Source organism: Paralichthys olivaceus, chromosome 2 (assembly GCF_024713975.1).
Source record: "Paralichthys olivaceus isolate ysfri-2021 chromosome 2, ASM2471397v2, whole genome shotgun sequence".
NCBI classification, from domain to species: Eukaryota; Metazoa; Chordata; class Actinopteri; order Pleuronectiformes; family Paralichthyidae; genus Paralichthys; species Paralichthys olivaceus.
In genome coordinates, this window is record NC_091094.1 from 2,477,415 (window position 1) to 2,503,635 (window position 26,221).

The following is a 26,221-nucleotide window of genomic DNA, read 5'->3' on the forward strand; positions in this document are numbered from 1 at the left end:
CTCAATATTCAAATCGAGGCTAAATTAAAGAGAAAACTTTGGGTGATCGATGAGATGACATGAACCGTGAGTTTCAGAGCTGAGCCTCCAGCGTGACTCGTGTGATGGATTCTCAAGCCGTGTAGCGTGTAGCATAGTTAGCGAGGCGAGCATGGTTAGCATGCTAAGGATAGTTTCCCTTCACCGGATGACCTGTCAGGTATATGAGAAGAACTAATGGGTCTGGAAAGAGTGTAGATTACATCTGCACACTCATATGTCCTGACAGTACTTTATGTGTACTTATATGTGTATTACACACTTAAGCAGTTTAAAGTATGACGTTTTTAGATTTTGTGTTTTGATTTTTTTTTGCTTTTTCCAAATCTCCTTCCAGTTTGTTCTAGAAGCTGCCTGCCTTTTGTGGATTAGGGTTAAAAATCACAACAATATTCTTTATGTCTCTCTCAAATATTCTTAAACACATGTCGCCTTTCATTTTGTTGTTTCTCGGGCCGCGTTCATTTGTCGGTGTGTTGTTTTCGGACGTTTGCACGATGTCACATCCGTCCTCAGTCCCTCAGTGTGATGATAACGCCGTCGTCCTGTCCTTTCCACAGCATTTCCCCGTCAAAGTCCAGCATCTTGTGTTTGCGGCACCGCAGCAGGATTCCCACCACCTTGTCCGAGATCTTCACGTAGCGGTCGAAGAGCCGGCCGAAGCTAATGACGGTCCTCCCCTCTTTATCTTTGAAGCCCATGTCTCTGATAATCCACACCATCTCCTCCATCTCCCTGTAGATGTGTTTCTGGGCCCGGTCGCCCCTCTCCGCCGTCTTAGAACCATCTTTGGGTCGACCGTAGCCGGAGTCGCCCTTGCGGAGGCGCTGGGCCATCGCGTAGTCGTGGTCGAACTCCTCACTGAAGGGGTTGAGCTTCTGGCCCTCCATGTGCTGATTGGACCACTGCTGCCAGCGGCTTTTGATGTCGCCCATCGTGGCGATCTTGATCTAGAAAAATAAATGACGGAGCTCAGGTTAACGTCACAACATTTTCTCAAGCTGCACTCTGGGAACTGTAGGATTCAGGAAATCTTGGCAAGTTCAAATGTTCACTTCAGTCTTTCACTCGCTGCGACTTTCCCTGACGAAATAGTTTCAGCGTCTTCGAACATTGCGCACATTCGAACATGTTGCTGATCTGAAGGTTGTTGTTGTTACTTTTTCAGATCTGCTGCAGTATCAGAGCTGTGTATGAATATATTGATTGATGACCCTCCGCCTTAAAATAAACTTAAAGTTCAACTTAGTGTAATTGATCCCGTGCTTGACCTTTGCTTTGCACATATATATTAATGGAAATTATTCACGCTCATGTTAGCCTGCGTGCTCAAACATTACACAAATCTATTCTTTTTCTACCCTCTCATTCTCCCTTCCTCACGTCTTCCTCCATGCCCTCATTCATCAAAATCTCCCTCTTCTTATTGCCCTTGCTTTTTTGTCCCTTCTCTTCCTTTCCACTCTGTTCTCTCTGTTCTCTCCTTCCTCTCTCTCTGCTCATGTCTTCTTCTCCTCCCTGCCTCCTCCCCCTCTCTCAGTATTTTCCTCAGCTTGCCAGGCCTTCAGAGCAGTGTCATCAGATCTCCTTGGTATTTGGTCTATGAAAAGTGAAGACTTGTAACTGTGGGACCTTCCACGAAACTCTGTGAACCCTTAGAGTGATCATGTTCATATACATATAAATATATATATTTATATATATATATGTTTTTACTTACTACTTTTTGTTTTGTGTTAATTTGCTTCTATTAGCGGGATAAACTGAGATGAGGCTGTGGCTTGTTCGTTTCATGTCACACGTTCATGTTTCAGTATAAACTTCCTTCTCAAACTCATTCCCAGCAACACGCAGCCAGTTTTAACACTGAACCCTGACAACAGCAGAGTGCAGCGACTCAGAGCTGCTGTTTGTTTGCCTGTGATCAGCCCGAGCGTCAGGATGTCCTCAGAAAGTACTCTGCTATAATAAGCTCATCCTGAACGATAAAAACACGCGTTAGTCGTAAAAACAAAGTTCGGCTGCACATTCAGTAACAGTTCTGCCACAGGCCAACGTTATACTTCACAGCCCTTTCTCCATCTTTTTCTTATTAACGTTAGAGTGTTATCATTTAAACATCCCAGCACTGCCTCCGGTCAATATATTTATCAAGTCAGTGTGATTCATTTTACATTTACAATGAATACAATAAAATGTCTAATATTTGTCCTAACTGCTCTAGTTGTCTGAGAGTCCCTCTCTCTCTTTCTCTCTCATGTCCCTCACTGCTCTCTCGCCCTCACCCGGTCCGCCCCCCCCCCCCCTTTGCTGGCTGTTCCACCTGAAGGTCAGGTGGGGGGGAAACACGTCGCAGTGCCCGACTATATTTATTTGCGTATATTCCATTGCGCTGCAGGACAGCTTGTGTTTTTATGAGCTGGACCCGCTCTCTGGCGACCCCGGTGACACGCCGCGGGCCCCCGGCTGCTTCCTTTGCCTTTTATAGGAGAGATTTGAGTCCCGGAGCTACGCAACGTTTTTTGGTAACAGTGAGGGAGTTGGATTTCTTCAGGTGACATCAGAGGGACTTCTGCTTTACCTTGTTTTATTCACGCTGTGAGACTGTGTGGGAATATTTATGCTCCCCACTGTGTTTGATTCAGGGACGGAGGAAACATTTATCGTGATCGTAGAACGCAGGCAGAAGGGCCTCGTACGGGTCTTGTCAAAACTTGTGCATGACAGATTGCTTCATACTTAAAAACGTAATTAAAGGGTAATTATGCCGGGTTATACCATCTCCTCCATAAGCCTGTGTCTAACAACACGCCAATGCGCAAAGGACCAATCGCAAATGACCTCTATCAGAAAATAAGTGGTTTTTGGACGTAAGCCAGAGAAATAAAAGAGTTTGGCCTTTTCTGTCATGGCGTCACTTTCACTTGTCTTTCCACACTTCGAAAGGACAAATGACCAAAAATGCCTCCAGCTGCTTTATCCCTCTGCATTATTTCAGCTCCGTTGATATTTGGAGAGGACGTTCACCGTAGGTTCAGTTAAGCCCGTAGCTACAGGAGGTAGAAGTCAATGCAGGGAAATTATATTTGGTACAGGACAGTCAGGGTTCAATGTCATAATGTTTCGGTTGCGTAATATTTAATACGCCAAAATTACCATTACGAGGACTTTTAGGAGATGATTAATTAAATTACGACCCATCTTGATCAAGCTAGCTGAAGTTATATGTTTATCAGTTATTAATTGATGTTATTTTTGGGCCACTTGGGGGCAGCAGAATGAGAAACGTATCCATATCCTGTCGAAGGTTTTAGCAAACGCTTGACTTATGAAGACTGTTTGGCCTTGGCCATGTCGTGCCCTCGGCTATACGAGGTCTATTTTAGTTTGGAGTGACGTGTGGTTTACTACATAATGAGCATCACTCTGTTATTCTCTCACCTTGGTTATTTTACAAACAGGGGCAGGTTGTAAATAAGGTACTGGGTGGTGGGTTGCATGTATTTTGCTTATCACTGTTTGTTTTGTCCCACTGATGGAAACAGATCAGTATATTTCACTTTTTCCATCTGTATCATTTGTGATTAACGACTCTACCTTGGGCTTGTTGGTTTGTTTCTTGGACTGAGTGTCACCCGGGTCAGTTTTGAATTCACTGTTGTCGCTGAGCCCGGCCTCCTCTCCCAGTCCACTGTCCTCTGTGTCCACACTGCTGCTCCTGGACCCCAGCTTCGTCTCCTGGAGCATCAGCTTCCTGTCTTGGATGACCCCTCTTCCTGCGCTCTGTAGTAACCTCATTTGGCGCCGCCGTGTTGGTGACTCGTTACCCAAGAACGGCTTGCTCTCCTCGGGACCTGACTCCATCTTGCCGCGGATGGCATTTAACACATCAGTGCTGCTGCACTCGCTGCGCTTTGGCTGGACGGTCTTGGTGACAGAACAGGTCCTAATTTTCCCGCTACTGTCGGAAGCGTCAGCTGCGATAACACGTGGGGTGACGGTAAGTTTGACCAGATGCTTGCGTTCTTTCTCGTCTTCGTCCTCGACAGATGAAGGCATCCAGCCGCTCGGGATAGCATCCTGCTTGTCTGTGTGTTCGTTGGCCCATCCCTGCCAGCTCTTCGCCAAGTTGGCCACCATAGCTGCGCATTTTATCTTCCGCACAGCTCGTTTGAAAGCCTGAGGCTCCTGTGGTGAAGCTGTGGTGGTGCCTCCGCTACTCATCGTGACAGGATTCCAGATGAGAGCTTTTCCAGAAATCTGTGTTTTACTTTTCTTAGGTTTTTTCCAGGACTTTGGAAACAAATTCTAAAAAGAGTAAGTTGTCAATCGTCCTGGAGTTAGCCAGGTCCAAGAGGTCAATGTAAAAAGCTCTGATTGTTATCAAAGTCTTCAAACACTTTGAATCAACCGGAAAAAGGTTCAAATTGTGTTCTCGGACATTTCAAGATGAGCTAATAAAGAATAGTTGAAGCGAACAGAATTTGCTTCCGTTTGATTTTCAGCTTCCTTTGGCTCCGGATCCGGACTCGAAACTCGTCCAAACGTTCCAGCTGATCACGAACAGAAGTCCACACGTCTCAGCCTTTATAGCCGCGATGGATCTTCACAAAAACATGTAGAGCCTCTTTAAGATCGTCAGTCGGTCAGTGGGTGAGCCGCTGGTGTGAAGAGTGCGAGGACTTTGGCTCTAATCCGCTGCTGAAGCCCGTCTGGCTCCACACGGGCCTTTAAATAGGGAAGGGTAGTAAAGGAAGTGATGTCCACGTGAGACATGAAAGGCTGGTGTCAACATTCTTGTCACTGACACCCCCCCCCCCCCCCACACACACACAGTGACTGGGGAGTTGAATTTCTTCCAGTGGGATCCAGGGAACAGGTGCCCAGTGTTTTCGGTGACTTGGAGGTTTCCGTCCTTAGACACAAATAAAAGACCTCTGCTGTGAGTCAGCTTGCTGCAGGAGGAACAGTGTGTGCATGCATGTGCTCACCGTGTATTTATATATGGGGATGTTTTCATTTAAGTACCTGATGCTTGGATCACGTAGATGTGAATTCTTAAATTGTGGGTCACATTAAAAGCATGTGAGGTGTTGGTCTGTGTCTGTGCAGCTGAAGCCATTTTAGTCTCTGTGTGTATTTGTGAATATGTGAGGGTGAAATCCTGGATTATGATTCATTTTCACTTAATTTCATAAAGTAGCTGCCTTCACAGGCAACTTTCCCACTCGCACACAGACGATCTGCTCTTGTTTTTGTTTCGTGACCTGACTTTGATATTGATTAACTGTGGAAGCAGAGCGGCTATAAATCTTTACTCTCAGGAGGCTTTTAAAAGTCAAAGTTATTCAGGAGAATGAACTTATTCAATCTGAACATAATGTTGAAATAGCTGTTCCATAAATAACACGACAGAGTCGCTCAGTAGAGCTCATACCTCCATTAAGGCCCAGTTAGATTAAAACAAGCCTAATAACTGAGGCCGCATTTATGGATCGAACCCTGATTTGTTACCGTACACCGGCTGAAAAAGCTCCGACGTTTATGAAACCACATTTAAACTCGATTTTTGTTTGCATCTGCACGACATTGGACACACTCATCGATACCAACCCCTTTAATATGTCTTAATATTTCCAATATTGACTGCTGATAGAGAACTAACAGTAATATTGGATAACTCATGAACATTTAAACAAATCAAATAGAAAGTAACCATGACAGTGTCTCGATGAAATGTTTTATAACTAAATAATTATATTGTGTCTTAATGTATTAAATGCTTTAAAAAGTATTTCTTCTACATGAATCAAAAAGCAGCAATGATTGAATAATAATCCAAACCCCACAGTGACGAGCCTCCTCCTGTTTCTGCATCTGAAATATTGTAATAAGCAAAGAAATGAACTAATGAACCTGTTTATTTCGCACTGAATATTCCCTGGTGGGTTCCTCTTATATGACTTGTTATGTAATATGTACACTGGTGTAGGTTTCTGCTTTGGAAACGCTCATTAGTTCCAGTCATTATAATCAGCGCAGGAGAAAGTGGAATCAAAGCGTCCACGTTACAGTGGATTGATTGACAGGCTGTCACTTGGTTTTAATACGTGATCAAACGATTAATTAGCAGCACCAGGTCGTTAGCGCTTATTAAACAGAATTGAATTAGACATTTCATCAAAGCCATATGAGAAGTTCACTTACATTTAATTGAACCTTCCTCCTTTGTAAAAAAGAAACGCTGCAAATTCCTATTCTTAAATTAAGAGAACTAACTTTTTTATAGGAAAGTATTAAATTCAATAATTTAATACTTCAATAATAAGTTTGTAAAGTAACCAGCTTTATACTTTTAAATTTAATATAACAAAACACAAGATTTTAAGAGCAGTGGCCACGCAGGGGAGGTAAGAAACGGGGTCTACAGATCATTTCTGCAGGGGTTTGTGTCCACATGCTGCACCCCCGCTCAGCTCTCTTCAATTAAATCCAAACTTTTGAGTTTTCTTAACATTTGCACTGTTGCATCACCGTTATTTACAAAATACATTTTACCCTAAAGAAAACTAAATACTTCTGTTATTGAACTAAATGTTAATAAGTAAATGTTGAGTTCAGTGTTGTTTGGAAAACCAACAAATCTTCTGAGTCGCGCAAAACATTTCTGTGTCTGACGCACGTCCTCACAAAGCCGAGTGCGTCTACTGAGCGTCTGACGACTAAAATAACCGCCAACGGTCCGAGCCGTCACCAGCTCAGGTTTCTGGTGTGTGTGTGTGTGTGTGTGTGTGTGTGTGTGTGTGTGTGTGTGTGTGTGTGTGTGTGTGTGTGTGTGTGTGTGTGCAGCTGCTTCACATGCACGCTCCCTCCGCCCGCTGTGCACATCAGACGTCCACAGAAATAGACGGAGCTGCCACTCGACAGCGATGAGGCAGATGTGACTTAATCAGAGGAAAATAACTTTTGGGTCTGATGCTGTGTTGGTTCTGTGTTGATCCTCACCTGCAGATTTGAGGTTCAGGGTCTGTGTCTTGCTTAAGAGCACTTCGGCAGGTTCGCTGATACACGGACTTTGTCACATAATATCTAAACAATCTGTGTTTAACATGCACACGTTGTGTTTTTGGTTTCTGTTTCCATTTTTCACCATATTTCCTCTCCTACTGCTTCTTTGTGCTGCTGAGTCTTATCTCGTCCGAGAAATTAAACAAATATTTCAACTTATATTCTCCCCTCGTCCCCCGGACCAGTCAGGGAGGAACATGAATCATGTTTCAGTGTGTGATGTAAAACCCCCTGGGTTTGATGTGCACTGCTCATTGCTGGTGTAAACGGATCAGTTCATGTCTTCCTCTTCAAAAACTAACGAGTCGGATGCAGTTTCGGTGCAGGGAGTGTTTGCATCATGAGGCCAAATTGGCAAAAGAAGGACATCATGAAAAATGGTTTCGCAGCTGAGTGACTGTTTCAGCCTGATGACAAACTTTTAGTTTCATTACCAATACCTCGGCTCTGCTTGTGCTCGCTGCCAAATGTTTCAGTGGTGGGTCTTATCCACACCCTTGAGGTAAACAGGGGAACAAGCTCGTGCCATGTTAACGTGCCGAAGCCTCATCATTACAGTGAAGCTGTCCAGGGGGACGAGCTGCGTCTCAATTCAGGAGGCTGCGTCCTTGAGAGGCTGCATTTCATGACCGACCGGCGCGAGCGGAGTGTTCCATTTCAAAAGTTCCCTCCAATGCATCCTTTGCTCCTCGAAAGACAAAGGATACAACGGGTGGATTCTTCCCTTGCACTTCGGCGAACCACGGGGCATTAAAGCTTTCTCGTCATGTCCAACAGCAGGTCTGCTCGCCAAGAGACCAGATCGTCTCATTTCAGTTTGGCCTTTGTGGTCTACATGGCCCAACGAAGACAGACATAGATAGTAACTCCTGCTTTCTGTGGTTTGTGCAGGAAGAGTTTCTGTGGAGTGTCCATCTGTCCTTTCCCCACGAAGACCCGCGAGAAGACGTCTGTTCCACCGAGCCTTTACAAATAAGCAGCATTCCCACTGTTGTCCTGCGGGGGAGGTAGCTAACGTTTCTTGTTTAAAATGTTCATGGATGCATGTGTGTGTGTGTTCCTTGTTGTTTCTGTGGTTCAGCTCCTCCAGGGCGGTTGAGTGCTGCTGATTCCACTGCTGCTCATCAGCGTCAAGTGGATAAAGACTGGGAGCTGAGGTGCGGTCTGTGCTGGGGGTCGCTCAGCAGCCTCCAGACAGTGTGTGTGTGTGTGGTGTGTGTTGCTCCCAGATTAGTGGAGTTAGGCCATTTCTGGAGGTTTGGTGATTATTGGTTGTTTTCATGATGAGAAGCTCAGTTTCAGTTTGTGTTTACGATACTTCTGCATCATCGTGATGTCGCAGACTGGAGCTAAAACCAAGTGTTTGAGACAGAGGCTGAAAAGAGGAGCTGCAGCGATGGACAGTTTGAGGAAAGCGATGTATGTGACGTGTTTTCAAGTAATAATTAAAATCGACCTGAATAAGAGCAGAATAGATTTACTTCAAAACTGTTGTTGGAATGCAAATAAAAAATTAATAGAATAAAATAATAATTGTTTCCAGGATTGACCTGATGCCCAAATCTTATTAAATATCAAATAAATAATCTGTAATCTTTTACACTGATGAGCCAACGTATTATGATTTACACGTCCTTCACATGGGACGTTTAAGCAGGTTACAGTCCCCGCTATATGAGTAATACCTGGACCCCTCACACACACACACACACACACACACACACACACACACACACGCTGTCCAAGTGTCCTCGTGTGAAGACAGATTGGAGTCAGTGTGAGAGGGGGACGTTTCTCTGGCTGCCCGTGACGGCGGTGACATCGTGGTGAACAGTTTGTTCTGATCTCTGGTGGAAAGAGCAACTGTCTCTGGATCTCTGCTAAACTGCTCCTGAACTTAAACGTCCATGTAAAGGTCATGTTTCCCCCTCGGACACGACGGACCTCCATCGTCATGGCAACGATAAGAAACACGTGGTTGAGGATGCGGTTGATTTCAGGTTTAGGCAAAAAAAAAAAAAAAAGTTAAAATCATAAACTGTAGATAAAGATGGACGACAAGTCTCCACTTCCTCCCACTGACGTCATTCTGAGCCGTTTATTTAACCTGGTCCATGTCCCATCTGCTAACATGGAGGAGGTGGTGTTATGACCTTTACTGCAGACAGCCACCAGGTGTTTTACTTCAGCTTCATATTTTGAAGCTGGTCATGTCGGTCATCTATCCATCATCCATCCATCATCCATCCATCATCCATCAACCATCATCCGTCCATCATCCTTTATCCATCAACCATCATCCATCCATCATCTATCCATCCATCATCCATCCACCCATCACACAACCATCATCCATCCATCCATCATCCGTCATACATCATCCGTCATACATCAACCATCATCCATCCACCATCCATCCATCCATCCATCCATCCATCCATCCATCCATCCATCCATCCATCCATCCATCATCCTTCATCCATCAACCATCACCCATCCATCATCCATCCATCCATCCATCATCCACCCATCATCCATCACCCATCACAATCCATCCATCCTTCCATCAATCATCCATCATCCATCCATCATCTATCATCCATCCATCATCTATCATCCATCCATCATCCATCATCCATCCATCCATCATCTATCATCCATCCATCATCCATCATCCATCCATCCATTCCTCCGTTGCTCCACCCTCACGTGCCAGCTTCCTCTATCTCTCTTCAGACTACGTCACCGAGCTTCCTGCTCTCCTCCCTTCATAGTCACTCCACCCTTCGAGGTCGCTCAACAATAAAACATAACTACGAGTTGTAATTAGCTGCTCGCAGATTAACTGTGGGGTCGTTTTTTACACGAGGACAGTCTCCTCTCCTCTTTTTCTAAACTCACTGTGCTGATGCTGAATAAGGCTTCATATCTGGATAATGAGAGGAAGAGGAGACGTGCTGTGTATTTATATATCAGCGAAACCCAAATGTCAAAGGCCACAAAGTTTTTCACTTCACCTGAATCTATAGTTTCTGTTCCTTGGAGTGAAAACGTGAAGAAAAACAGCAGAAAACTTTATTAAACGTTTGTAGACTAAAGCTTCACAGGACTCAGATCAGTCTGGACGACCCCGTTAGCGCCCCCTACACGACCAGTCTGTAAGTTCTCCCTATGTTAGAAATGCAGCGGCATCTAAACCTGCTAAACTTCACAAACATACCTTGTCACATTCAAATCTCAGTATTCCCTCCATTCTGTGTTGCCTTTTGGTGGAAGAACCTGTGAACACGATTTTACAGGAGAGCAGAGAGAAAGAGAGAGAGAGAGAGAAAGAGAGAGAGAGAGAGAGAGAGGACGGAGAAGTGGGACAGAGGCAGATCAGAGCATGAAGCTGCGTTAAAGCGTCACTCAGAGATGGAAATAAACTTGACAGGCGTTCCTTCGTTCTGCACTCGTCTCTCTGTTTCCCCTCAACTGTGAATATGACACAGCTGAGTTACACAGCGACGTGTGTGTGTGTGTGTGTGTGTGTGTGTGTGTGTGTGTGTGTGTAGCTCCTCCAGGTGTGTGTTCACATGTGTGCGTAACAACAGACACAACTAATAGGATCAGTCACCTTCAATCTTCTGTCTTAACAATACACCAACGCACAAACACACCTCTCCTCTCTGAAGTGTGTGTGCGTGTGTGTGTGTGTGTGTATGTGTGTGTGTGTGTGTGTGTGTGTGTGTGTGTGTGTGTGTGTGTGTGTGAGTCTCACACCCAGCAGCTTGTCCTTATTTCCTTCCATAGAAAACAGATTATATCAGTTTACCATCCCCTCTTTGTCGTCTCTGATGTGATTGAACAGACGATGCAGTGATTTGTGTGACACTTTTATTCAGCTGTTATTAAATTCTTCTGTTTCTCACCAGCACAGGTTCACACGGTTCCGGCGTTTCATGGATTCTCACATCTCTCCCTCTCTGTCCTTCTCCTCCTCGTGTTGGCGAATCAAGAGAAGTGTTCACGATGTGACAACAGAGAGGCTGAAATATATTTATTCAACACAAATCACACGGCCTCGATACTGGAAAAGCCTGGAAAAGGAAGATGTTGTGACAGGAAATCATCACATTGAATGCAGGTGGCGTTAGATTTCAATATATTGTTCCAAGCTGGGACTCGAACGGGGAACCTTCTTGCTGTGAGGCGACAATGCTGACAGCGGCCTCTTTACCTGGTGAAGCTACATATTAAGTGTTGCTGTGTTTGGTGAAAGTTTTGAACTCAAAGCTGCCGAGCTCTGAACTGTCACTGCTGGTGGCTGCAGGCTATTTGTCAGGTTCAATCAGACGCTCGCACGATCGAACACAAGTTACTTTTACTAAACAAAACCCTGCCACTCTTCATCTGCAGCCACTCTGAAGAAAATCCAATCTGCAGTCACCGTGTGCAGTCTCCTGGACCAGCACGGGAGAAACAGGAGAGAGGAGCTGAGGCCTGGAGACACCGGAGGGACGGCAGCCGGGTGAAATTGATCCGTTACCAGCTCCGTGTCCTCTGGCAGCTGCTGGCTTCACACTGTGCAGAGGGTGTTTGTTTGGTTCCTCGAACCGTCAGCAGGTCGCTGACGACACACAGCTCCTGCTGAACCTGGAGCTTCGTTCTCTTCATGCATTCTTTTAAACACTCGGACATGGAAGTTTGGCTTTTGTAAAAATCCCACCAGCAACAACTTTTCATTTATTTTTACCTCCACTAAAATGTTTTCTGTTCTCTGCCCCGGTCCAGAATAATTCATAGATCTTGATGAAAAACCTCACGTTTAGAGGACCGGTCTCTTTAACTGTGTGTAATCAGATTGGATGTAAGGTTGGGCCTTGGTTTCTGAATATCATTCTACTTTTTGATTAGATTTTCCAAAACTGGGGAAGCCAAAGACAAACTGCCCTTGAACAACATTGCTCCATCATTTTCATGTATACGGATTTAAACGGACATTTCTCCTCATCAATTTGCAACATCCGCAACATCCGCCTCTCTCTGTCTGTTCTTCATCTTTATCTTTATTCATTCGTTGGTGTTTCTCCACCGTTCTCGCTCTGGTCGACCCCCCATGATGTCGCTGATAGATCTGTGATGCGACTGCAGAACTGTAAGGCAGCAGCTGAACGGTTGCTTAAATATGAAATATTATAACATAAATATTTGCATCCCCTTTCTGTTCCTGTTTCAAAGTAAAAGCCCTCACTAATTGTACTTTGCACAATCCAGTCTCTGGTATTTACCGACCACGTATTGCACAATCCCTCCCCTGGTGCTTATCACCTGATTCTCTAGGGTTTGTGTTTCAGTTTTATTGGGACATGTTTGCAGGAGCTGAAGATACACGGCTTCATACCGCAGCGTCCTGGCATTCAGTTGAGTACATAGCCCTTTACTCTTATTGGAGGGAAATACACAAGTCCTGCCAGAAACCTCACATAGCCGCTCCGCAGCAGACACGTCCCCGTGTGGAGAACAGACACGTGCAGGACGCAGCAGACGCAGAAAGAAGTCACACACATCGTGTCTGTTTTGGTGGTTTTCACATCGTCGCCTGCAGCAGCTTCTTCTAAAGCTTTAGCACTGATGTGTTTGTGTGATTATCAGATTCTGTGGCCTCGGCCTCTGAACAGTTTCAGCATCGTGACGAGAGTGAAGCTCCACGCCGTCCGTTTAATAACATGTTCCACTAAGACACCGCAGAATTTAGATTCTGTCGCAGCAGCAGTTCCCCGTGGCTTTTTTGGGAAAAAATAATTAGAGGATCTACAAGAGGCACACACACACACACACACACACACACACACACACACACACACACACACACACACACACACACACACACACATTACCAAGTCTTTGATGGGGCAGGGCAGCAATTATCTGCACTGGAAGACAAAAATACCCACATGCTACTGAACCATCCCCAGTTCTTCTTCTGTTGAGGTGCAGAAGCTTCATTTCTCATCTGTATTCAAACATTAGCTGAGCCGCCTCCTTCGGGAAAGAGGCCGAGCCACAGCTGTGCGACCACAGGCTGCTTCATCTCAAAGGTTTCTTCAAAATGCGTTGCTCCCTTCAGGAGCCAATGGCTGGATCCTTCCTCCGGCCGACCTTTCCCAGGATTCATCGCTGTGGAGAGTGGGTGTGGTTGTTGGAGTGGCCGGGATCAGGGGGTTGCTTGTCTGAACGTCGTGACGGTTTCAGAGGTTGAACTCCAGTTGAAACATTAAAGTTGTCCCTGTTGTTCTGTCTGTGCGGTGAAGGGACTTTGGCTGCACAACACAGACACACTAACACCACAATGTGCTGTGGCAGGAAAACTGTTCTGCTTGTTGTCCTGCAGGATTTAGCAAAGTGAAATCCACAACAGCGTGCCAAGAGCCGTTTCTCTTCCATTTCCTCTCCCTCTCTCTCTGTTTCTCTTTCTTCCCTCCTGCTGTTGTGATTACAGGAGAAACGAGTCTGCATCCTCATAATGGAGATTAATAAAGTGATAATAAAAGCAGCGTCGACATCGTTCATCACTTCTCAGCTTCTCTCCGCTGCAATGATCAACCCAGTGAGTGAGTCTGTAATGGGGAAGAATCCTTGATGACACACAGTCTTACTGAAAGTGCAGCGAGTCATGTCCAAACCCATTAGATAATGGAGCTAATATTGTGATGGAGCGGATATAATGTCGTCATCAGCTCCGGCTCCTTCGCACAATAAGGAAAATATAGATTTGATGGAAGAATTCAAATTTAAGAGAGCATCGACGATTTTTCAAATATTATTGCAAAGATTTAAAAGAATCTTAACGTTAAATTTTCAGAGCGAATTCGAGTAAAAACCAGAACAGGACAAACACACGGGAGGATGTTTGTAAAGTCTCCTGTAGAGTCCAATGGGATCTATGCAGATTACACCCGATGGAAACAACCGCTCTGGGTCTAACAAGCTGTGTAATAAATGATCCGCTCGTTCTGCAACTAGCTCGGCTGCTCAGGAAAAATATTGCTGCTGTCAGATGAGGCTTTAATATATTCATCATGTGCAGACGCGTCTCTGTGGTGCTCGTTGGTCACCGTCTCTCCGGCTTTAACGAGGAGCTCGTGTCACAAATGGTCAGCTGAGGTTTTTTTTTTAAATCTGTGCTCTGCCCCAAAGTTCTGTATGGTGGTGAGATAAACGACGCGTCAGGTTTAATACAGATAACGTCACAGCTGGAGAGATTGTGCTGCTGTCGGGTCGATGAGTGACGGTGGTTGAAAAGCAGACACCTGTAAAAAAAAAACGTGGTTTAAGACTCGGTCACGTCGTGGTCGTCTGGATGTTTTCCTCAGTATCTGTGCAAGAGGCTGAAAACACATAAACACATCTGTGTAAAAACAGGCGTGACTCTGAATCCCTCTGTTTCCGTCCATGCGTACATTTTGTTACGTGCACGTGTAAATTCACACGCATTCCGATCTGCCCCATTGACTTTGGCCTCATCCATAATTAAATCTATATAAATCAGGCTGTCAGTGCGTAATGTGAAGGGCTGAATGACATTTTAATGATTGCGGGGCTATTCTGGGGTCAGACCCAGCTAACAGGTACAAGCTTTCATCACTCATTCTCAGCAATTAATTATTCTTCATCTATACCCTCCTCCTCCTCCTCCTCCTCCTCCTCTTTGCGTCTCTCATCTCTCGACACCTCTTCTGCTTGACACTGTATTTTTAGACGCTTGCATGGAATTTAAATCTCATCCTTTTAGGACAAGAGGAGATGTGATGCTAATGCATGAAGACAAACAGCAGTCAGGAAAACCCTGCGTCCAGATCATACATGTAAACATATCTTCGACTAAAACAGGAAAACTAACTCCAGCCCGTTTTCCACTGGTTAAAAAAAACCCACTCACCTCTGGTTTGATTGACCTGAAACACCTATTGTGTTGTAGCGTGGAGTTTTCCTGTATGTTAACTATGTGCAGCGCTCACCCGTAAAGTTTTTACCATCCACGCAGACAGTCCGACCTCATAACTCCAGCTGCAGTTGTGCACGCAGCCACAAGGGGCTCGTCTATACGTTATTTATAACAATATAACTCTGTAGTAGTAGTAAGTATAATGTGATTTTTCTTTCTGACGTGGCAGGAAAGAGCTCCAGTAAAATATTCCACAGTCGTCCGTGTTAGTATTGCGTCGCTTACTCGTTTTTTATTTGAATGAAAACAGCTCGAGTCCTCTCACAAACACAGAGACGCACTGAAACCAGTCAAATGGAAACATAACAAGTGCAACAGACTCGTCTTCTGGTGGTGACACAGTGTGTCGGAGGGTCGATGACGCAGGAGAGCAGACTGCGTCCAGACTGAGCTGAGACAAAGACGCCGGTGGACAGACAGATGCCGGTGTCACAGCTCTCAGGCCTGTGGCTCTTTATTTTTAGGTGCGGAGGAAGTTGCCAGCAGGATGTTGTGATTGGAAGCCGCCGTGTTTCCAACGACATGTTGTTGTGTAATTTCTCTGGACTCAGATCTGCTGCCATCAGGCTCTGATGAATGTGTGACTGATAATTAAGATCTACTCGATGCAGCTCATTAATATTGATTATTGAAGCTTATAACTCATTTTGATTGTGCCGCAGTCCCTGGTTTTATGTTTACGCTTAAATTCCTATCACGTTTAGTGTTTTTATTTTGTGAAGTAGTTTTTTTGAGAACTGATGATTAACGATTATTTGACGTGATCATATCTGTTTATCTTTTTATCTATCTGGTGTTGTTTCTTCTTTGAGCACTGAAGTTGTTAAGAAAAGGGCTAAATGAACAAAGTTATTATCACTGTTATTATTTTAAGTACATTATGGTCTTCAAGATGTTTCATGCAGCCTCAGTGAAGCAGCTGAGGATCAGGTGTGTTGCTCAAGGGCGCCTCAGTTTGCCGCTAAAGAAAGTTCAGTGCCTCAGTTCCCTGCACAGATTCATCCTGTTCCTCTGGGAATCAAACCGCCGACCTTTCAGTCCCAGGCTCCTCAGACCTTCTGTAACCTCTGAACATGGTCGTCGACATGAAGTTCCATCGGAACCGCTTTTCTTTTGAAATATTAAAAATCCAGCTGTCGTCCAGACTAAAAAAAAAGAGCGAGCAGCGTTCCGTCAGCTTTGTGAACGTGCACTTTACTGACATCACGTCGAATCGCTTCCTCTCTGCCGTCGTCAGAGCGAGAAGCCGTGGCTGCGTGTGACCTGGTGTCCTTTTAAAGAAGTCATTATGTTTAATTATGTCCCATCAATCACTCTGTCAGGATGTGAGCCTTGTTTTAAACAGAGGTGCCTCGTTTCACAGGAAAACCTTTCAGTCGACCTCCCGGAGGCACCGAGGAGACGTCCCGCGACTCAGCCCGAAAACACGACGTCTGCTTTTTCTCATGGTTCACTTTATTAACCTGACACGACACAGTGCATTGTGGGTCAACATCAACGTTCCAATGAAGTGACAAACAGGTTCAGAACGACTCAGATGTGTGTCAGCGAAAAACACAATCACAAATGTCTTGAGGGAACGTTCACACACAGGAAGCGTCACTGTCGGATTCTGTCGTCTTCTCTCTTCGTGACATTTAAAAAATAGTTTCTTTAATTTAAAACAAATCCTTTTGTGCAGTAATTCTAAATACACTACACACAATAATGACTTTATGGATTTCAATAACATATTCAACTTTTTTTTAGATAGATTCAATGTCAAGGGTCAGTTTTAATGAAGTGTTTTCTATCATGTTGAGTTAATAAATCAAATAATAATAAAGGATTTGGTTAAATAAACTTACACACATATATATAAACATTAAACACACAATTTGTTGAATGAAACCACAAAGTTATTTGATTTATTTGATTTATTCAAACTCATAAAGACAGAAAACACTTTAATTTAATCACTGTGACTCTTTACATTGAACTTATGTAGTAAAGTTACAAAAAGTCAATAATATTTGTTTTGACAGATTTTTAGGGGACGACAGTTCATCTCAACCCAACACTGACCTCTTGTGGCCACGAACGAGAATGAATCTGCTTGTTTTTCATTCATTTTCAGTTTTTTGTGAACTGATTTAAAACATAAATATTTAGTCGACGGTTAAATTGTAAATCTGTAAAAACAAATTTGCTTATTAAAAATGATCTGTACTGTGAAATCACCATTTTGCTGCTTTGTGAAATATATATATATATTTTTCTTTCTGTATTATTTCCATTTTTGAATTAATGGTGAAAACATACATTTTTAAATAATGTGTAACTGCACTTGCACATCACACCATGTCATGTTCTCCCTCTTCTTTCTTGGTTTAATATATAATCTTCGCCCTATTTCCACATCTCATGTCACAAAGGTTTTATCTCATCGCCCTCGGTTTATCGCTCTCGTCCGGCCGCCCCCACACGTCGAGCAGTAATTGGCTCCGAGCAGGAAACAACCAGAGACGACATGTTGGCTCACCAGAGTCTTAAAACTGAATCCGTCCGTCTCCTGGTGCAGTTCATGCTGGTTTCCTCTCATGTGTCATTGTTACCAGATGAACACTGATGGTTCGGTTATTTATTTAGAGGTCGGAGGTTTGTTTGCCCTGTATTTAGTTTTATAAACATGTCTGGTAACGGTATTTACTTTGTTAATATACAGGAACAGTTGGATAATTACACAGAGGCTAAATAAATACAGACTCTTTGGATGTTAAAACAAATGTAAACCAAGCTTCACACAATGGTTGAATGTTTCGTGTTCAGTTTTCTTTAGCAAAGTTTAACTTTTCTTATTTTCTGTTTGTCCTTCACAAAACCACAAGTTACTTCAACAGACGACAAGTGACTCGGAGTGAATTTATTATTTAGTGTACGAGCAACAAATTCAGACACCGAAACAAAACTCCCATAAAATTTAAAATATTTCTTTATTTGTTTTTAAGCCGAGGTCAAAACTCAAGAAGAAGATCCTGCAAATGTGAAACAAAAAACTTTGACAGTGTTTTGAAAACTAAAATCTCTTCCTTCACCTGTAAATGATTGAGACGATATTTGTGTTTGAACCGGAAATAATTTGGTGGAAAAGATGAAGCAGCTGAACTGGTGACGACATCCTTTAACTTCCTGCTGTTGGGCGCCATCTGGTGGTCAGTCTCTCCCATGCTGGAACCTGCCGGATGTGGTTAATGGAGCAGAGAGAAGAAGAGGTGAAGAAGATGGAGGCTGCAGATATTATTAGTATTATTAATATTATTATTATTGATGTTTGTACTGATTCCATTTTAAAACATGACACACGCCTCTGACAGCTGCAGAACACGCGTGTGAAGAGTCAACATGTAAAGTTTCTCATTTGTAAACGTGCACATCGACAACTTGTGAGTCTGTCGGATTCAAACTGTGACGACTTCAAAAACAGAAATTCACGACGACGACACAATATCACACTTTAAACACCTCGAAGCAACACTGCAGAACTTCTACTGAGCGACAGCGCCCCCCGCAGCCACACGCGGGGATAAATTCTGTTGACCTTCGTGTCTGAGGTCGTTGGCTGGAGCTCTGACTGTGTCGCTCGATATTACCCATGATCCCCGGCTTCCTGAACCAGAAGACAATACACCATATTTTCATGGTTTAAAACGTTTCCTGCTGAACACTGGAGATAAACTCTGGTTGTTAATCACGTCTCAGTGTTTGGAACTGATCTCAGTTCAGTCTGTCTGGAAACGTCCTCCACGTTCACACTCTAACATCAAACTGGTTTCAAACCAGCTGCTGTTTCAAGGGGAACAAGTCGCACAGTGTTGCTTCAGAGGAGCGGGAGCCGTCGCTGTGAGCCACGTGTAGCAGGGATCTCTTCCACCACAGAGCTATGCTGCAGCCGAGGGTGGAATGGGTAACACCACTGCTCTGCTCTGCCTCTGGTCTGCACACACACCCAGTATGAAGCACTGGGCTGAGCTGAGACAGGAGGCGCACACACACACACACACACACACACAAAGACGGTTACACAGAAAATATCTGGGATATTTTAGAAAGTAAGAAATTATCATATTTGTGTGTCCCCCGGATAAACTCAATAATCAAAATGCTGCAAATCTAATTCCTGTTGATGGACTAATGGATTAAAAAGCTCTGATTGAAATAAAGTTTGAACTGAAACTCAAAGCTGTGACGTGTCATCCTGCGGAATAACAACTTTTACTTCCTCCGTCCTGATCGTGCCACATGTGAGGAAATCAAGGCAATAAAGGCATAAATCTACTTATTAGGAAAAAGTACACTATACATATTGTATATATATAATGTTATATATATACGATATGTATATATGTATTGTGTATTTATATACAATAATACATATTTCTAATCTTGTTTTCATCACAAACTGGGATAGTAACAGGCTTAACAACACAGACACAACATGAACACAACATGAACACAACAAGGACACAACATGAACACATGAACACATGAACACAACACGGACTCACAAACCTGCTGACCCTGATGACGTGTCTGTGATCGTGAAGTGAAGTCGAATGAAACCAGATGATTTTTCAGGTGAAATGAAAACTCACCGTTTCTCTGTTTGTTCCGCAGCGTCGTGTGCAGACGTGGACGAAAGAACTGGAACAGAGGAGGAGGAGGAGGAGGAGAGAAGGAGGAGGAGGAGGAGGAGAGAAGAGGAGGAGGAGGAGGAGGAGGAGAGAAGGAGGTGAGTGGTTCAGCTTATCGCCTCACACTGCGGGTTGCCAGGTTTGCTCTTTATCCCCAGCTACCACACATGAGTAAGTGTGAACGGCACACGTGGCTCCAAATCAGATACAGAAGGGACGTGGAGGAGAAATCGGTGGAACTCAAACATGGCGGACGGCTGTGATGGAGGTCGTGGACCTCACTTGGGGTGAAACATCTGTACAAGCTCTCACATCTGTGGCCTCCATGTTTATTAACGACTTCTTCTCCACGTTTACCTCCGGACACAACGTGCTGCTCGTGACGTCTCAAGATGGAGAAAATCCCTCGAACTTAAGGTTCCAACTACCAGATGTTGGCAGATGTTAGAGGCCTCCAGCAGATGTTAGCAGATGTTAGAGGCCTCCAGCAGATGTTAGAGGCTTCCAGCAGATGTTAGAGGCCTCCAGCAGATGTTAGCAGATGTTAGAGGCCTCCAGCAGATGTTGGCAGATGTTAGAGGCCTCCAGCAGATGTTAGAGGCTTCCAGCAGATGTTAGAGGCCTCCAGCAGATGTTAGCAGATGTTAGAGGCCTCCAGCAGATGTTGGCAGATGTTAGAGGCCTCCAGCAGATGTTAGAGGCTTCCAGCAGATGTTAGAGGCCTCCAGCAGATGTTAGCAGATGTTAGAGGCCTCCAGCAGATGTTAGAGGCTTCCAGCAGATGTTAGAGGCCTCCAGCAGATGTTAGCAGATGTTAGAGGCCTCCAGCAGATGTTGGCAGACGTTAGAGGCCTCCAGCAGATGTTGGCAGATGTTAGAGGCCTCCAGCAGATGTTAGGGACGTAAGTCCAGTTGTGCACCTTAGCATCATCAGGTGTTTTGGCCTTGTGATCAACGATACAGGTCGAACTTGAGGCTAAAGGTAAATCTGCCTTAAAACATAATGTGAACAGCTACACAAAAGAATTGAGCTCTGAGTCTTTGCAGTGTGAACGTAGTGAAAGTGTCAAGAGAAATCAAAGAAATATAATAATAATCAACTTTATTTTAAAAACTGAGGTTACAAAGAGCTTCGACAGCAAAGCAAGAAAAGTAAATATGAGAGAAACAAGAGAATCAGCGGAAAGAGGCGAGGAGGCCGGACGACCGGGAAACCAGATACAGAGCAGCACGGAAACACATGATGACACAGCAATGTGACAATCAAAATAAATGAACGAGGAAAAGAAAAAGGTGAAAAGAAAACGATAAAAAAACAAAACACATCATCACGAGACGGCAAGTTTATAAAAATTCATTTTAAAAAGAACGATTTAAAAGAAGTTAAAAAATACTACCTCACATGTTTTTATTTTTGGATTCACGTTTGTCTACATATATATTTCTGTATATACATATATAAATATATATATATATATATATATATATATAGTAAACACAGTATTTGTACACGTTTCTCTTGCAACTCTTTCCTGCAGTGAAAGCACGTGACTTCAGCGGACCTGGCAACCCGCGCAGACGCGACCATCATGGCGGACGAGGTGGAGCAGGTTCGTGCAGCTGCGGCTCGTTTCTCGTGTTTTATTCCGACTTCGCGTAAAAACTCGAGTCTTCAGCCGACGTGACGTGACGTTGTGTGTCGGGTTGTGTGTCGGGTTGTGTGTTCGTTGTGTCGGGTTGTGTGTTGTTGCTCTGCTAACAGCCCGCAGAGGCCCGTCACGCAAGCTAGCCGAGTTAGCCTGGTTAGCATGTGATGCTAAGGTTTGAATTAAACAACGTGTTGTTTTGGGTTCGGTTCTGATCGAAGCTGGTTTTTCTGAACGAAGTTTAAAAGATGAGCTGCAGTTTAAATATAAGCTGCATGGTACAGAGAGTGTGAATATATAGAGATAGAGATATATCTATATATATCTAGATATATCTATATATGACAACAGTTTAAGTTGTATTGGAAGATAAATAGTTTCCACACGTGCCAGGAAATTAAATAAAAGTCTGTTTGTGGATTCACTGTTGACAGGAAAGAGAGTGAGTGCATCAGCTCTGGTTTGTGTGGTTTGTTCATAATGAAGCTTGATTCAGAATCTGACTCAGTACCAAGTCGGAGCAGGAACTAAAAGTACAAGAGGAATAAGTGAAACAAGTACATGTACACATTGTACAGAGGAGTATGTGTGTGAAGTGTACATGTGATAGATTGTGTTTGTGTTAATGTGTGTAGACAGGGAGTGGTCAGCAGTGTGTGTCTGCTCTCTACCTGCAGCTTCTCCACAGTCACAACCACTTCTGTTTAAGTTTGAAATTCTTTTAATGCACTTTCTTTTTTCAGTCTCATAAACAATGATGACGTGTGAGGTTACAGAGGCAGTACTTTCTGACTGTGGGTGTTTAAATCTTTATCCGTCGCGACTAATATTCTTTCGTTTTTCGCTGCAGCAACCGACGACCAACACGGTGGAGGAGCCGCTGGATCTGATCAGACTCAGTCTCGATGAGCGAATCTACGTCAAGATGAGGAACGACAGGGAGCTCCGCGGCCGACTGCATGTAAGCTACTCTCGCGCCTCTTCAACATCTCGCTGCCTCACATCCAGTGATCTTATCTGCGGCCACGATATCAACACTGACAAACAAATGTGTAAAATCTTGATTTGCTCCTCGCTCTGTGTCTGGACGTGACGAACTCAGCCACACGAACACAGTGACAACAGACACATCTGGAAACTCGGACTGGCTCAAAACACGATTTGGTTGCAGTGAACAGACGTGACATTCGTTTTTTGTTTGCACATGGAGCAGGAAAACAATGCCAGGGGTGAGCTGACGAACACAGAGCTGTCCGGAGGGGATCAGACCTCTCAGGACAGATGTCGAGAACAGATCTGAACAGAGCCAGTGTCGTGGGTTTCTCTGTTTTACAGCTGCAGACGGGGAATTTAAACACAGCACGGCCTCCAGACAGTTTCTCTAAATAAGTGGCTTTGTGGCTTCTGGTGAATTCCTGGTGATCCTGTCTCGTGTGTTCGTTTTCCAGGCCTACGATCAGCATCTGAACATGATCCTGGGTGATGTGGAGGAGACGGTGACGACGGTGGAGATTGACGAGGAGACATACGAAGAACTTTACAAGGTACAACACAGACCTGTTTACAGGAAACGCTCCAGCGATGCTGCGTTATTATTAAAACTCTACAGCGGTTCGCTCTTGAAGTAGAATCCTAAATATTCTCACTGAAAATCTAATATCTGAGCCAGTTGCTCCTAAATCTTTTTCTACCAGCCCCGAAATAAAATATCCGGAGAAAGTCCGATTGAGAATACGTCAGTGAAAATAAATAATAAACAAGTTTATGGAAATAGATGGAACATATAATCATTAATAAATTGTTTCGTTCCCTTGTCAGTCGACCAAGAGGAACATCCCCATGCTGTTTGTCAGAGGAGACGGCGTGGTGCTCGTAGCTCCGCCCCTCAGGGTGGGCTAACCTCCAGCGTTTCCTGATGTGGACGAGCGGCGGGGACAGCTGAGACGTTTCTCGCCCTGAGGGAGAGGGTGGTGCTGTCCCGACGAGCTGGACACAGGGCGAAGGTTAAAACATCTGTGTTTCAGACTGACGACAACACCAACCTCTAATTCTACATTCAGCGCTCGAGTTTTAGAAACTTTGCAGATTTTTGAACTTCCCTGTGTGAAGCTGCAAAGATATAAAACAACAAAACCAGGATTATTGATTTGGACTTAAATGAGCTTTTTATTTTATCTGGGTGAATTGGTATTAAATCGATTTTGGGGATGTGGTGATTTCAGGCCACTTTTTCTCAGGATATTTAATTTGGTTTCTGAATCGCCTCAGCTTTATTTTGAAACCAGAAAAATTGAGTATTAATTTTTAAACACTTCCAGAGGAATTAGTCGACTCAATTCCTGTGGCTTTAAGAAAAAGACCACGGTGGAAAAGTCTCATCCTGCCCCACTAAGTGTTGCAGCGAGGTTTAATGTGATTTTCATTTTTAAAAACGATTCCTCGAGTTAAACTTCTGTGTCTGAAAACTAACGTCTTGCAGTTACTCTGAAGCCCTGAACTGTGAATGTGGGGAAGTTGTTTGAGTTTCTTTTGGAAGATTTTATGTTGAATCTTTTTATACATATTTTTGTAGCGTTGTGTTGGATGTAGCATCGTGGCTCAGATGTGTCAACATTTGTTTTCATTTGGTTTTTGGATACTTGAATAAAAAAGATGATTTAAAAAAAAAAAAAAAAAAAGTGTTTCTTTAATCTGTTTGAAAATCAACAGAAACTTCAACTGAAGCCAGTTTGTAATTTAAATGTATTTAAGTTTATTGTTGTTGCTGTGAATCTGTTTCACCATTTACACAGTGAATTCAAGCGGTCGGACGATAACTGAACTATAAAACAACAATGGCTGTCAAAATATCACGGCTTCACTAAACCTGCACTTCATAGTTGACTTGTTTTCATATTAAAATCTTATTAAAAATGAATGTAGACCCAAGTAAAAAAAAAAATAGAAATTACATTAAATGTGGCTCAGCTATATTCTCCTTTACTTCTGCGTTCAGCACTTGTGACTGGATTCATGTGGCTGCTGCATTATCCCAAAACCTAACCCGAACACTTTTACAGTTTTAATCTATAGTACTAAAACATGTTTTAACTGACTGAAAGAAAAAGTATAATTTCTACAATCCAACCACATTACAGTGCTCAGACCGTTTTCTATGTGAAATCTTAATCTCCAATGTAACTGTGAACTTTATCTGTCAAACCTAAATAAGTTTCCCACTTCAACTTTACAAATCCTGACCTGAAAATCTACATTTAAGTAAAATTATTCAACCAATGTTAAAAAGATATGAACTAAACCCTCGTTCTGTTCTGTTTGGACCACTAGGTGGCAGTGTAGATCTGATAAAGCAGCTGTAGTATCATGTGCTTTAACAGAAAACACACACACAATATTTCATTGTGTAATTTTTTGGGTTGAAAACTTTGAATGCACACGTTGTACTTGAACTTCTTCTGATTCCTGAAACAGGAACAGGAAGCTCTCTGCACATTGGTGCTGTAGAACCAGACGTTTTAATTGAACCGACAGCAGCAAAGTGTCTCTTTCCTGCAAAAAGCAGAAGATTCATGCACAGCCTCAGTTCTTCCTGTTCTCTTCTTTGAATCACGAACAAACCCGGAGGAGTTTCTTTACCGGGAACATGAGGCTGCACCGACTGCCTCAGCGCCTCACCATCATTCCCCATCGTCACTGTACAGAACATCCCTCCGAGGGACTGTAACATCAACTTAATTCAGTTTAATGAGGAGCTCAGCATCTTGAAATGAGGCCTGATGTTATTCAACGAGTCGCGGCCATTCAGAAAATAACTTTACGTAACATCTGAGCAGGAAGACGACTGCCGGCGATGTCCCGTCATCACACGGAGGCTCCAACTCTCTTCTGATTTCTGTGCATCACATCATAACTGAATGGTCAGTGTCGCTCCACCAGTGTCCAAGTCTCCTTGATTCATCGCCCAGGACAGTCCTGTCCAGTGTGTCCCTTGAGGGACGGCAAAGACGTTTTTGTTTCACAACCCTAAAACAAGAAAGGTTATCAGAGAGCCAGTCTCCCCCAAGGCTGACGTCAAAGTTCAAAAAACAATTCCTGGATCGGTCGGTGTATCTGGATTAATGGTCTCTCCCTAGGGTCATGTTTCAAGCCTCCACAAAATGTCATGGAAACTTTCCACTGGAGTGAAATTGGAACTGATGCCAAACACTTAAGGACTCTCGACGGCAATGGGAAAGAGATTCTCCGGTCGGTTGAACTCTTTGGGCAGAACTCCAAACACTGTCGGATGAATCTCCAGCAACTGCTGATCACCTGGCTAAAACCATCCCCACGGTGGAGAATAGTGGAAGCGCCATCACGGCTGTGCCGGTGCGTCACAGCAGCAGGGACAGGGAGACCTGCCAGCTGGAAGGTTGAATGCTGCCAAATAAACTTGAACATAACCCTTCACCACGACAGTGACCCACTGAGCCAAGAGGACGCGTCTTGGCCTCAGGATGTCTATGACTGTGTTGAGGAGTTGGCCCTTGGATGGAAATCCGGAGCCAGTCAGGCACCCGGCCGGTACCTACCAAACCGAATCATCGGATTTCGTCGCCCTCTTTACAGGCAACATTGACATCACCACACATGCCTTGATGCCATGACACATATGAAAGCAGAGGGATGCTCCGTGTTTGGTTGCTAACGTGAACCCATCAGCCGGCACTGTGGGCGTCCCTGTCCCCAACGGTGGACAGACGATTGATGATGGATTCGGAGCTGTGGTATCTTATTGTATTAACCACTGAAACAGTTATTTAGTGTGGTTG

At 43.9% G+C, this 26,221-nt stretch overlaps 2 protein-coding genes and 1 long non-coding RNA gene across 3 annotated transcripts; 1 reads left to right on the forward strand and 2 right to left on the reverse strand.

The window, feature by feature from the left end:
* Positions 1-359: 359 nt before the first annotated feature.
* Positions 360-4,406, reverse strand: abraa (actin binding Rho activating protein a). The gene is made up of 2 exons (XM_020107368.2): positions 3,637-4,406; positions 360-989 (listed from the first exon to the last, which is right to left on the reverse strand). Exons 1-2 carry the CDS (start codon positions 4,261-4,263, stop codon positions 552-554), a joined length of 1,065 nt encoding a protein of 354 aa, XP_019962927.2. The 5' UTR covers positions 4,264-4,406; the 3' UTR covers positions 360-551.
* Positions 4,407-18,047: 13,641 nt separating this feature from the next.
* On the reverse strand, positions 18,048-19,800 carry LOC138411387 (uncharacterized). The gene is made up of 2 exons (XR_011244028.1): positions 19,643-19,800; positions 18,048-18,308 (listed from the first exon to the last, which is right to left on the reverse strand). It is a non-coding gene; the product is annotated as an uncharacterized lncRNA (long non-coding RNA).
* Positions 19,801-21,296: 1,496 nt separating this feature from the next.
* lsm3 (LSM3 homolog, U6 small nuclear RNA and mRNA degradation associated) lies at positions 21,297-24,088 on the forward strand. The gene is made up of 4 exons (XM_020107465.2): positions 21,297-21,374; positions 22,261-22,371; positions 22,859-22,954; positions 23,229-24,088. The coding sequence occupies exons 1-4, from the start codon at positions 21,354-21,356 to the stop codon at positions 23,307-23,309; spliced, it is 309 nt and encodes a 102-aa protein (XP_019963024.1). The 5' UTR covers positions 21,297-21,353; the 3' UTR covers positions 23,310-24,088.
* Positions 24,089-26,221: the final 2,133 nt, after the last annotated feature.

Excerpts from the sequence above, each read along its gene's own strand:
- abraa (XM_020107368.2), bottom strand. The coding sequence starts at position 4,263 with ATGAGTAGCGGAGGCACCACCACAGCTTCACCACAGGAGCCTCAGGCT. Across the intron at positions 990-3,636 it reads AACAAACCAACAAGCCCAAG|ATCAAGATCGCCACGATGGG; the intron begins GTAGAGTCGTTA and ends TTATTTTTCTAG.
- lsm3 (XM_020107465.2), top strand. The coding sequence starts at position 21,354 with ATGGCGGACGAGGTGGAGCAG. Across the intron at positions 22,372-22,858 it reads AGCTCCGCGGCCGACTGCAT|GCCTACGATCAGCATCTGAA; the intron begins GTAAGCTACTCT and ends TTCGTTTTCCAG. Across the intron at positions 22,955-23,228 it reads CATACGAAGAACTTTACAAG|TCGACCAAGAGGAACATCCC; the intron begins GTACAACACAGA and ends TTCCCTTGTCAG.